This window comes from Zonotrichia albicollis, chromosome 8 (genome assembly GCF_047830755.1).
Source record: "Zonotrichia albicollis isolate bZonAlb1 chromosome 8, bZonAlb1.hap1, whole genome shotgun sequence".
NCBI lineage: Eukaryota > Metazoa > Chordata > Aves > Passeriformes > Passerellidae > Zonotrichia > Zonotrichia albicollis.
This window is the reverse complement of record NC_133826.1, coordinates 783,104-796,620: the sequence shown is the minus strand read 5'-3', so window position 1 is coordinate 796,620 and position 13,517 is coordinate 783,104. Positions and strand designations below refer to the sequence as shown.

Here is a 13,517-nt window from a genome sequence, read left to right as displayed (position 1 = left end):
CCCCACAGACATTCCAGCATCCCACCGAAGCACGGACATTCCCGCATCCCATCACAGCACGGACATTCCCGCATCCCAGCGCCCCGCTCGGGGCTCGGCAGCGCTGCCGGCGCTCCCCGCAGCAGCCTCGGCACAAACGCAGCCCGGCCCTCTCCGGGGATGCTCCCAGCCCCAGCTCCATCCCGTTTATGTAACCCCAGCGAGCTGCGGACAGGCCTGGCAGCCGGGATGGGCTCCAGCCGAGCCCGCCTCGGGAGCAATCGCAGCCGTCCTTAAAAAGGCACTTTGGAACGGATCTGGGCACTAACAGCGTTTAATAGTGCCTGAGTGGGTCTAACAGCCTGAGAACCCACCGAGTTACCTTCCCTGCAACGGTACAAAAAAACCACTTTTTAATTATTATTTCCTCTGATTCTCCATTTGTGCCACGGAAAGCACGAGGACCTGAGCACGTCTCAAAATACAGAGGATAATTGAGGTACACATAAAAACCACTTGTCAGCTGCCCTACATAGACATCTACTGTATTTTCAGGAGCTACTACAACAGGAGCAGCCTAAAAACGCTTCCAAATTCCTACCGAAAATGCCTCACGCAGCATTTTACAGCCGACTCTTGGATCACTAAAAATGCTTATGGATAAAATGCATTGCAACCTGGAGATTCCCGTGGCAGCCCAGCAAAAAACAATACAGCCAGAGACTTCCTAGCTGAGAAGTGCTGCTAATTAAATCAGATTTCTCACCAGCCAGGAGCTTCAACCATATTCCAGAGAGGGAGAAAATGGGGGTTTGAACTGTAGTAGATCAAGGCAAAGTACAACACACGGATAAAAAGTTGGAGTGGGGGCTGGGGGTAATTAAATCAGGGCAGAGGATTGCTGAACACAAACCAGGAGGAAAGGTTCGAGTGGATTGTGGTGTCTGAGCGCCGGTAAACAAATTTTGCTCCAGTCAAGAGACAGGAGATCCGGGAGCACGGGGTCCATTAGGAGAGGCAGGAACGGAGCCACGGCAAGCACAAAACCTCCTCGTGGCACGGAGCCAGCGCTCCGATCGTTGAGAAATATAGAACTGTGTATCAAAATAAATAATGCCGATGGTAGTGCTCCTGGCAGGGCTTAATCGTCCTCTCCCTGCCACAGCCCCGCGCTGCTCGCTCTGCAGAGCCCCGGAAACCAAAACTGCATCATTTCACCCCAACAGCCCATTCCTAAACTTCCAGCAACAGCCAAGGCTTCTCAAACAGAATGGAAAAGGGCAAACCGCGGAACGAACCCGCGCGGGAGCCGGCGGGCGGCCCGGGGCTCAGGGCTGCGGGTACCGGCCGGCGCTGGGGACGAGTTCCCGCATCCCGGGAGCATTCCCGGGGCACCCCCGGGGCACCTCGGGCCCGGCGCCGCCGCAGCATCCCCGCCAGCCAGGGGCTCGGCCGGAGCCTCCCCGGGCAGCCCGGGGATGGACGGATGGATGCACGGATGGATGCATGGATGGATGGATGCTGCGGCAGCGCATCCCGCCCGCCCGCCCGCCCGCGGCCGCCTCCTACCTCAGCACGGCCGTGTCCCCTTTCCTGACCACCAGGTTGTCCACGGCAGAGCCCGGGAAGTCTCCGCCCGGCGCGGCCAATCTCCCGGGAGGCAGGAACCAGCAGAGGCCGAGGAGCACGATGGCCAGCCACTGGTGGGAGCCCCGCGGCGGCGGCAGCATCTCCGCTCCGCGCCGGCCCCGGGGAGCGGGCGAGCGCTGCTGCTGCTGCCGGCGAGGGCGGCCCGGGCTGCGCTGGCGGCGGGCGGCGGAGCGCGGCTGCTCCCGGGCGGCCGCCGCAGCATCCAGCGCGGGCGGAGGGCAGCGCGCCCGCTCCGCTCGGCACGGCTCGGCGCGGCTCGGCTCCGCACGGCTCGGCTCCGCGCGGCGGCGGGCGGTCCCCGCTGCCAGCCCGTTGCCACGCAGCCGTCGCCTTGGCAACCGGCCCGGCGGCGGAGGATGCTCGGCCCTCTTTGCCGGGCTCCCCGCTCCGCCCTCCCCGCGGCCCGGCCCGCGGCCCCAGCCCCCCCGATCCGCCCCCCCGGAGCACGGAGTGAAAACCGGCCGCCTTGCCAAGAGCCGGAGCACCCGCGGCAGCGCCGGGAACGGCACCGGCAGCTCCAGCCAGCGGCCCCCGGGACACGCTGGAAGCTCCAGACCTTTCTGGAACGGAGGGCTGCCCACTCTGGTACTTTCACTTCCTAATATTCTACCTAGAAAAAAAGATTCTAGGCTACAGACCTTCTCCAAAGAGCACGTAAACCACTGGCAGGTTATTTCCCCAAATTCTACCAGGAAAGCCAGAGACCTTTACCAAGGAGAAAGAAAAATCACCAGCAGATTATTTCCTAGAATTGACCTAAGACATTCAGAGATCTTCACCAAGGAGCTAAAAACCCACTGCTCTGTTATTTCCCACAATTCTACCAGACCTTTGCCAAGGACCTAAAATCCACTGAAAGATTCTTCCAGGATGTTGAGAAGCCTTTGCCAAGGAGCAAAAATCTGTTGACAGATTATTTCCCAAAATTCCACCGGGAGAGCCAGAGACCTTCACACCAAGGAGGGACAAACCACCCACATTTCTGCCCAGGATTCCAGCAGGGAGAGCATCTGGAGACCCTGCCTGACAGATTCCACCAGGCCATCAAGAGCCTTTCTCCAAGGAACATAAATCCACTGACAGATTATTTCCAAAATTCTACCGGGACACCTCGAGCCCTTCAAAAAAGCACAAAACCCCCTGGCAGCCGAACTCGCTGCAGACAGCCAGGAATGAGCAGCCTCTTTTCCCCTGGGATCCTCCCCAGCACACCCAGAGCCCATGCAGGCTGTGCAGGCACACAGAGCAGGGGGTTCTGTTCTGTTTGCTGCCCTTGTTCACCCTCTGTCCCCTTTTCCAGGTCACACATTCCAGGCTGGGCACTGCCCTGTTCAGCACCCACACCAGACCCCCAGTGCACCCTGCCTGCTCAGCCCCGTCCCTGCAGGAACTCCTCTCTCTGCAGCTCCAGAGGGGTTGCACAAGGGCTGCTGTGCAACAGGAATTGCAGGAATGCTGCACTGGGGCTGTTCCAGAGTGATTCAGGCGCATCTGGCCCACACAATGTCCCAGTTGTGCCACCGTCCCTGCCCATCTCCCTCTCATGCCCTGCCAGGGCGTGCATGGCTCTGCGTGCCTCCTCCCCTGCCCACGGTTTGCATCAGGATTGGGGAGCAGAACGTTCCAGTTAGAGCAGGTCTGTAACAATCAGGCTGCCTCTGCCGCTGGCTCTTTCGGGAAGCCCCATCCCCGTTCCTGGAAGCGGCTCCCTCCATTACCACATCCCATTAGATGCTCCCAGCTGCCAGAAGAAACCCGAGCGTGCACAAAAGGGAATTCTTCCCTTTCTCCTGCAGCAGCGAGGCTGCAGAGTCTCCTTGGTGAGGAAGGAGAGGGGGAGAGCAGGGCTGGCTCCCCGGGGTGGCAGGGAGGGCACAGAGCTCCTTTGAGAGCAGGCACAAGTGCCCAGTGGCACACCCGTGCCACAGCCTGCAGTGCCCAGCCCGCAGAGCGTGGCAGCAGCAGCTTCTCACTGGCACCATGGAGCACCAAGTGCCAAAATATCTCTGGGAATGCTGCATGCAACTGGAACTGACACACAGGATATCAGGTGCCCTCACCCACACTGAGGTGTTCACAGAGGTGGAGCTGTCCCACCCCTCAGTCTGCACCATCCACCGCTCAGAGATTCACAATCACTCCCCAGGGCCTCTCCAGAAAACAACCAAACACATCCCACAGCAGGCAGCTGGAAAGGGAAGGGTCCTGAAGGGCTTCAGGAGCCCAGACAAGGGCATGTGGTGACAAGGGGAGCAGCAAAACCCCACAGCTGCTCCTCAGGGCTTTCTGCTCCTCCTTCCATCCCACTGTGGGATGCACCCAAACGAGATAATTCCATTTACATACCAACTCTTTAACAAAAAGGGGTGCACCCCAGGAGAGCCTGATCCCTCAGAGTGGACTCTGGTCTCTCAGAGCAGAAATCCTGAGTGGAACATGGTTCCTCCTCCACCAGACCTGCCCAGCTGGAACAGCTCATCACACATCTGCCAAGCGCATCCACTTCTTTACCAAGCCTTGTGCTCGTCAATGCTCTTGCACAGACGTTGGGGGAACACCACCCTGATCTCTGGGCAAATCCCACCCAGAACAAACACCAAATCCCTGCAAACCCCATCCAGAGCAGGGATCTGGGGCCAGGATGTGACAAACTTCACACAGCTGTCACGCGTGAGGAGCCCTTTGAGTGTTGTGGTGCGCCCAGTGCTCAGATCATCCAGGGTGTAACCGTGCACATCTCATTTCAGGGAGAGCTCTGAGCCTTTAATGAGTCCAATGATGTTCCTCTCGCTTGACCTTAGCAAACAATCAAATCATTTGCTCCTCTTTGAATGAGCAGGACAAAAGGCATCTCTGCCTAGCACCATTTAATCACCTTGCAAAAGATCCTATAAATCTCAATCAACGGTAGCAAAGATGAAGCTTTTTGTTTTGTTTCCTTCGTTTTTAGATTCCTATCTTGCCTTTAATGGTGTTTGTAGATCAATGGGAAAATGAGCAGGTCAGGGGCCAGAGCAGTTGTGCCCGTCAGGGCTGGTCTGGAGACTGAATTCTTTCATCTGAACCCGCCCCACCTCCTCCCCAAGCCCAGAAAGAATTGTAGTGGGGGGGAAAAATAGAATAAAGAGGGAAAATCTGCCACCAGATGTGTGCACACATAGCAAAAGTATTTCACAGAATGCCTGGGTTGGAGCAGCCCTCCCACCCCATCGAGCCCAGTGTCCCCCAGCAGTGCCAGCACAGGGGGGCAGTGCCCAGTGCTGCTGCCCCATGCCAGGCTGTCCCCGGCCTTTGCACAGGGCACAGGGCTGGCAAGTGAGCACTCCCGTGGGCAGGCAGGCACCTCCAGCTCCCCTGACTGCATTTGGCTGCTTTAGCGCCAGGTCCCCCCAACGCAGCCCTGCTAACGCCATATGATAATTCCCTGTAATTCAGCTGCATGTTTTTGTTTAGAACCATTTCAAAAAGCTAAATTTAGTTGTTGTTTGCAAGTATTCGTTCAACAGTTTGCACAAATACTCAAGACTGATTCCCAGACTTCACACTTGGCTTTTTGCTTCGTTTCCTTCTGTGTGTTTAACTCTCCTGCACCCGTTCCCTCCCGCTGGCGACACAAGATGGGAGTTGGATGACTAAAATAAACTCCAGCAGAATCAGGGCTTTGGGTCTGCATCCCAGAGCCAGCATGGCACAGGGGAACAGGGAACAGGAGATGGAGGCAGTGTGCCCCTGGGCTGGCACCTGCCTGGGAGCAGAGCACTGGCCACAGTGCCCATCCTGCCAGGACAGTGTCCATCCACCAGGACACAGTGTCCATCCTGCCAGGACACAGCACCAAGCACTGGGACAGTGTCCACCCTGTCAGGACAATGTCCATCCCATCAGGACAGTGTCCATCCCTCCAGGACACAGCAGAGAGCACTGGGACGGTGTCCATCCCACCAGGACAGTGTTCATGCACCAGGACAGTGTCCATCCCTTCAGGACACAGAACAGAGCACTGGGACAGTGTCCATCCTGCCAGGACAGAGCACCAAGCTCTGGAACAGTGTCCATCCTGTCAGGACAGTGTCCATCCCGCCAGGACACAGCACCGCGCACTGTCCCTGCCTGGGCTTTGAGGTCCCAGATGAGGTGACAGGAACAGGAGGGGACACAGCAACAACAACAACCACCAGCCAAACAAACAAATCCAAAAACAACAACCCACACTACACAGAATTTGAGGAGTTGTGGCTTATGTCCAAATTCCAGAAACTTTGGGAGGTTTAAATATTTCCACAATGACCAAAGAGCAGTAGAATCATAGAGGAAATCAATAAAGTGCTCCTGGAGGTAAAACTAGTTTTTAAATATTATTTTAATATCTTTGAGGGAAGGAAAAAGGTAATAATTCCAACTGGCCTTGGAACTCTAAGGTAATAATCTCTAATACAGCTGCATTTTGTTTTTTCTCCTGGAGCAAAAACACCGCAGAAATGAGGACAACATTTTGCTCCTGTGCTGCAGCACAAACCCTTCCAAGGAGCACCTGGCCACTGCTCAATGTTCTTCAAAAGAGTCTCAAGCTGCCCAAAATTTACCCAAACAACCCAGGGCACCCTGATAATTTGTCAGCTTTAGTTTTCAAAGAGCAACTTCTGATGGTTCTGCAGAAGTTATGGAAAAGAGCTCACCCAGTCCAATCCCACTGGATCATCAGTCAGAGCATGAAAAGGCTTTTCAAAAGGCACTCCCTGAAAATTCCATTTGGGAAAGGGGTGGAAGATGCAGATAAGTAACAGGATAAAGCTCAGAAAACACAGACCCAGCACCCTGGCATTTTTAAAGGAAAGCTTTTATCTGTCTCCTTTTTCTTATTCCTTATGATTATTTAAATCTCTTACATGTGAAAAATGAAAATAGTGATTTTGTCAAGCATTGGAAGCAACAGAAATTTCCTTTTAAGTGTCTCTGTCACCAATGACTTCGGCATTCCTGACACAAAGGTGGGGTTTTCTGCTAATAGGATTGAAAGCAAATGCCAAAATCTCCATAAAATGTACTTTCCATCTCCTGCATAATCTATGACACAACCACGTGTGCAGGGAAATAGGGAATTATTTCCCATACTCCCAACCCCAGGGGAGCCCTGCTGTGCTCCCATCCAGGCTGGCGGCTCCAGCTCAGGATCAGCTCCTCTCTGGCACAGACGTGAGGGCTCTGGTTCAAGGTTTCACAGTGACAGAACCAGCCCATAACTGGCACAGATCTGAGGGGTCTGGTTTGAGGTTCACAGTGACAGATCTGAGGGCCTGGTTCGAGGTTTCAGCCTCACAGGTCTGAGGGCCTGGTTGGAGGTTTCACAGTGACAGAACCAGCCCATCACTGGCACAGATCTGAGGGGTCTGATTTGAGGTTTCAGCCTGACAGATCTAAGGGCCTGGTTCGAGGTTTCAGCCTGACAGAACCAGCTCCTCACGGGCACAGATCTGAGGGTCTGGTTCGAGGTTCCAGCCTGACAGAACAAGGCTGCAGAGCAGCTCAGCCCGCAGCAGGCACAGAGCACACGGATAACAAGAAGCTCTTACAGGAGGAGCAGGCCCAGGGGTGCCTGTTTATAAAGCACAGGCTCTAATTACTGTGCTCCAGCCCTGGGAATGTCATCATGCTCTGTCCTGCCTGGGAGGATGGCACTGGTGCCACCTGTCCTGTGCTGAAAGCAGGAGGCAGAGCTGCTCCCACCTTGGGCCCATCACTCACATCCTTCAGGGTGGGAAACCCTGAGACCATGGATCCCACCATTCCAGCACTGCCATGGCCACACTGCCCCACATCCCCAGGTAAGCACCACACTGCCCCATGTTCCCAGGGGCCACACTGCCCCATGTTCCCAGGGGCCACACTGCCCCACATCCCAGCACTGCCCCACATCCCCAGGTAAGTGCCACACTGCCCCATGTCCCCAGGTGCCACGTGCACAGGGCCTTTGAACCCCTCTGGGGTGGAACCCAGCCCTGCCCAGGCTGACAGCTCCTTCTGAGCAGCAAGGCTCAGCACACCTCAGGGGAAACCCAAATTCACAGAATCACTGAGGAAAGAGCTCCAGACCAGCGAGTCCAGCCTGGGGCTGGTCCCCAGCCTGTCACCAACCCAGAGTGCCACATCCAGGCCTTCCTTGGCCACCTTCCAGGGCAATCAGTGCAGCACTGCCCTGGGCAGCCCCTGCCAATGTCCAACCACACTTCCCATGGAGAAATGATGAACAATTCCCCCTTTAGCCTCAACAGAGGCCTCAGAACAAGCAGTGCTGCCCCAGCACCTCCCAAAGCAGCTTTCCTCCCCAAGAGCAGCATGGACACCCTGCCCTGACCCAGAGCACCCCCAAAAGCCCAGGCCAGGTCCTGGCAGGAGCACAGCAGGGCTGTGGCTGCAGCAGGGACACCCTGCCCTGACCCAGAGCACCCCCAAAGCCCAGGCCAGGTCCTGGCAGGAGCACAGCAGGGCTGTGGCTGCAGCAGGGACACCCTGCACCCAGCACAGGGCTCGCAGCAAGGCTGCACTGCTCTGTGAGGATGAAAACAGTTTCCTCACCATATGGAGCGGGATGAAAATAATTGCCAAACGGCAGCAGCTCGCTAATATTGGTGCCAAAGGCAGGGAGAGCTGTCAGCTCCCCCAGCCCACCGCTCCCTATTTTAGGAGGTGTGAGCGGGCGGGGTTTGAAAACATCCACCGGGAGTTCCGGGCTGAAACGGCACCAGCACTCATCCCCCAGGCTGGGAACCCGGGGGGCTCGCTGCTCAAAGGAGCTGTTCTCTGATTCCAAGGAGAGGGAGGAGTTTGCTGAGCAAAGAATCACAGAGAATTGTTTCTCTTGGAAAAGCCCTCCGAGGTCACCGGGTCCCAGCTGTGCCCGATGCCCACCTTGTCACCAGCCCAGGGCTCTGAATGCCACCTCCAGGGATGGGCACTTCAACCCCCCATGGGCAGTTCCAAGGCCTGAGCCCTCTTTCCATGGGGAAATTCTTTCTGATGTCCACCCTGACCCTTCCTCCAGGCCATTCCCTCTGCTCCTGTCCCTGTCCCCTGACTGTCCCCCGGCTGTGCCCTCCTGGCAGGAGCTGTGCAGAGCCACAAGGGACCCTGAGCCTCCTTTGCTCCAGGCTGAGCCCCTGCCCAGCTCCCTCAGGGATTCTGCAGCCCCTTCCCAACTCCATTCCCTTCCCTGCACACTCTCCAGCCCTTCAGGGTCTGTCTTGGCCCAGAACAGACCCCAGCACTGGAGGTGTCCCAGCACAAAGGGGAAAATCCCTGCCCTGGCCAAGGGCTGGCTTTGAGCAAATGCAGGGAAAGAGGCAGGGGGTGAAGGCAGCTGAGCAGCCTGCTGCCCCAGAAACAACATCTGGTGCTGCTGACTGTTCTGTGGTGGGGCCACAGGGGAAGGAATTGCAGCAGTTTGCCGCTCTGCACCCTGGAGCCAACGCAAACCACTTCCCGTATGAGAGGGGTGAATTACCCCAAAGAAATGCTCTCCAAACATTGAAAAGGGCACCAATCGCTGTCCAAGGCTCCCTGCAGCACACACAGGGCTTTAGAGCCCATGCTTTTACATGCAGTGTATCCCAAACTTACAGACAAACCACAGTGGTTCCTCTAGTGCCCAGAGAGGTGCAGAACAGTCCTTACCAAAACTGATGGATTTTAAATAACTTCTTAACCAAGACATTCCACATTTACAGTGTCCTGGTGGGGATTCCTCATGCACTCAGTTTAGTGCTGTGTCAGAGCTTTACAAGTGTGAACAATGTGTGAATCCCAGCTCAGCCCTGCCCGACAGGGTTTCATTTATTCACCAGGGAGGAGCTTATCCAAGCATCCCACACCCACCTGTGCAGGAGGAGAGAACGGGGCTGGCTGAGCCAGGCAGGGCAGCAGCACAGCCAGGCCCAGCTCCTTCTGCTGAGAGCTGGGCACAGCCTCCCCTGCCTTCAGCGCTGACCCCAGGGCATCCCATCCCAACAAGTGAAAACAAGAATATTTTCTGTCGTAGGCTGTGACACGCTCCTGCCCTTGGGACAGAGTCACCTCCAGCACATTGCCACAGCACCCCTAGGTTTTTCCTTTTAAAGCATCCCAAAGAGAGCATGATTTCCTGGAACACTGAGATCCTGCCCCAGTCAAATCCCAGAATCCCAGCAGGGCTGAGGCTGGAAGTGCCCACAGTGCTCCCAGTGTGACCGTGTTCACAGGGGTCCCAGGATGAGGGAAAGGACGAGGATCTGACTCCATGGTTCAGAAGGCTGATTTATTATTTTATGATATATATTACATTAAAACTATACTAAAAGAATAGAAGAAAAGGTTTCATCAGAAGGCTGGCTAAGCTAAGAATAGAATAGCAAAGAATGATAACAAAGGTTTGTGTCTTGGCTCTCTGTCCGAGCCAGCTGACTGTGATTGGCCATTAATTAGAAACAACCACATGAGCCCAATCCCAGATGCACCTGTTGCATTCCACAGCAGCAGATAACCATTGTTTGCATTTTGTTCCTGAGGCCTCCCAGCTTCTCAGGAGGAAAAGCCCTAAGGAAAGGATTTTCCATGAAAGATGTGTGTGACAGTCCCAGCTCATGCCAGAGCACAGGACCACAGATGTTTCTGGAATTTCTGCATGATGTGAAGGGAGTTTTCAAAGGGGGTGAAGGGTTTTTGCTCTTTATTTTTGGTATGCAGCACAGTGGTTGGAGGGTACAAAGATCGCTGATCACAGCACATCAAACAAACCAAGCTGATAAATTGATTAATGTGCTGACTTCATATTATCCCGTTCTGTTTTCTGTTTGATTTACATGTATAATTTACTTACTCATTTAATCTCATTAATAAAATATCAGTTGGGGAGGCTGTGTGGACTGCATGTTTCCTCCTAGGGTGCTGAGATTAAAAACCTGAGGAATCTCCAGACAGTGCCTTTGTAACTCTCAGAGCGATGCTGCAGAGCCGTGCCTTATAGCACTTCCATAATTGATGCTGGAATCACAGCACTGCTGGAGTTTATAGGAAACAACATTTGCATATCAGTCATTTCCTTTGACTAACAACAGGGGCTGGGGAAGCAGCGAGTGCTGGGCAGAGAGCAGAGCAGAGCGAGGCTCATCACTGCTCCCAAAATCCATCTCTGCTGCTCGCAGGGCTGGGAAGGGAAAGGCACCTGCACTTCTGGGGCCAAAAACGAGAATGCAGGCGGGATCCCAGTGAGGCTGGGAAAACTCTTCAGGATCAGTGACACCAAGCTGTGCCCAATGCCCACCCTGTCCCCAGCCCAGGGCTCTGAGTGCCACCTCCAGGGATGGGCATTCCAACCCTCCCTGGGCAGTTCCTAACCCTAACCCTAACCCTTTCCATGGGGAAATTCCTGCTGTGCCCACCCTGACCCTTCCTCCAGGCCATTCCCTCTGCTCCTGTCCCTGTCCCCTGGCTGTGCCCTCCTGTCAGGAGCTGTGCAGAGCCACAAGGGCCCCCAAGCTTGGCCATTATTAGTGAAAAAGAGTGAATAAACAAAAATAAAGTCAGCTTTAGCCACGCTCCTGGCCAAGGATAGAAATGGAATTTCACAGTCACATTATCACAGACCAATTATCCTCCCAAACAGAAAGGTTTGTGCGAGAGGAGGTGGAACAGCAGGAAAAACACAAACCAACCACTTCAGAATGTGATTTATCTCCCCCATCTCAGAGCAAGAGCACGCAGCTCAGAGTTTGAATATTCCCACTCCATCCTCAGAGTGGCATTTGAAAAAGAGCCTGTACCTGTCAAATAAATTGAATAACTGCACGAGATGACCCTCGGTCCGCTGGGAGATGATAGATTTCTAAAATAAGCTCAGCTGCTCGGGGAAGCACTCCTTGCTGCTGCACACACTCGTGGTTTCTGGGACATGAAGAGCTGTGCACACACAAACACATCCCTGCACTGATGGAGAGACCCAGCCCCAGCAATTCTCCTTCCCCTGCAGCAGAGACCACAGCTGGGGTGGCAGGGACAAAGTGATCTGCTTCCAAGGGTACATTTGCAAGGGAAACCTTCCAACATCCACTTACAATCCTGATTTTTAGGCATTCCAAAAGCTGCTCAAAGATCAGCTCAAAGACCTGCCCAGGGAACACTAATTTGCACTTCTTAAATACTAATCCAAATCAGAGCAACATTAAATGAGTCAGTCAGATATTACTGCCCCAAAAGCAAACATCTGGTGACTTACCTAGAATTTTTTTAATTACTATTTTTTCAAATTGAAATGTCAATGAAACGCCTGACCTTAGCATGAAAATACATTTTGCATCAAGCACAAGTCTATTTATTACCCTTCAGCAGGATTTATTCCTGGTTTTTAAGCCAGCGAGGCTGCTGGCCCCAGCCCTGTTTTGGTTTTGTGCCCACCCACCCTGGAGAGCTCTGCAGCCCCTGGGTGACTCCAGCCAGGCTGGACACAAAGGTCTGAATGAGAATTTGCTGCTATCACATGGTGAGATTAAGGAACCAGGGACACTCCATTAGTGCACCACGAGCTTGTCCTTTATCAGCCACCAGAATCCAGCCCTGAAACGCTGAGTCACAGGCTGTGGCCAACAAAGACATTAAATATGCATTGTAAATAATTCAAAAACAGCTGCGTCTGAGAAGCTGACATGTCCCTAGGTAGGTGTGACATGCCCAAAACTTTCTGGGATGTCTTCTGGCCTGCTCCTGTCACACCTTTCCACAAGGAATTGTGATGCCCACAGAAATCTTTCTCCTGGTGGGCAATAATCAACAATTCATCTTCACCTTTAAGTTTGCAATTGCCAAGGCAGATTTTTCAGCACCTGAACCAGTCTGTGCCATCATAATTTATGTTTTTGCAACTTTTGGTGTCTATTTTCAGTCCAAGCCCCCCTGCCATGGCCCAGCACTCAGAGCTGCAGGTCCCACCTGCACAGGCAAACATTGGAGCAGCTGCACCCTGGGGTTTTTAACCAGAGATTTACAGATTTAAAGAAGGGATACTCAGATCCAGCAGTCATTAATTTGGTTCTCAGAAAGAGCTCCTGGCTTTCATGGCCAGAGATTTTGGAAAGCATCAGGACAGAATTTCCAGTACAGAGAGTCAACTCTGATATGTAGGCGTGCTGAGTCCAGAATTGAGTCCAAACCAAGTCTAATCAAGAATAAAGCAATAAAAACAATCAGGCAAATAATAAAGCAATAAAGCAAGGAATCTTGATACGCTTGAAGCAGCAATGTACCTTTTGGGTGTAGAGGCAGAGATGTTCTACTGGTGAACATGCACAAGGGTGAAATATTTGTGTCTGACACATCAACAAGGAAAAAACATTTTAAACAACGCAAGAGAGATGATTTGAAGTAATCTGGGACATAATTTCAATGCTTAATTGAAACCCCAGAACCAATTGTGGTTTATCTGTGCACAAGAATGAGCAAGTGCAAGCATTGCCAGCAGCTTTTGACCTCTCCAGGAAACAAACCCCAGCAGAGTGCTGGGAAGTGGCTCTGCCCCAGCAGGAACTGGGAACTGATGCTCATGTTCCCATCATTTGCCAGCAATTAGTCCCAGCAGTTTGGAGCAAGCCATCTCCCACATGGAGCCCCAGTGCTGACCCACCCCAGCTGAAAGGTCCAGGTGCCCATCAATTCTGATTTACGGAAAGGCAGGGTTGCTGTGGGCTGGGTCACAATGCTCCCAAAGGGCTTTTCCCACCCCAATGTCCCTGAGTGGCACCAGTGGCACTCTGGGCTGGCTGTCCCTGCAGGAGCCACCTTCCTCCCCTGCCCCTCCTCACAGACAGCAAACGCAGGCAAAGAACAACGCTTGCCATTTGCATTCTGCTAACAACTCACTCAAAATA

At 53.7% G+C, this 13,517-nt stretch overlaps 1 protein-coding gene across 6 annotated transcripts in view; it reads right to left on the bottom strand.

Moving 5' to 3' along the window:
- Window positions 1-2,315, bottom strand: part of NEGR1 (neuronal growth regulator 1) — a 167,773-nt gene extending 165,458 nt beyond the window's left edge. For all 6 annotated transcript variants that reach the window (XR_012581229.1, XR_012581228.1, XR_012581230.1 and 3 more), the window contains exon 1: window positions 1,549-2,315. Coding sequence is in view for 3 of the 6 variants with exons in the window: in XM_074545553.1 (XP_074401654.1) it covers window positions 1,549-1,709 (161 nt within the window). In the remaining 3 variants the exon portion in view is untranslated. The remainder of the gene's footprint in view (window positions 1-1,548) is intronic.
- Window positions 2,316-13,517: the final 11,202 nt, after the last annotated feature.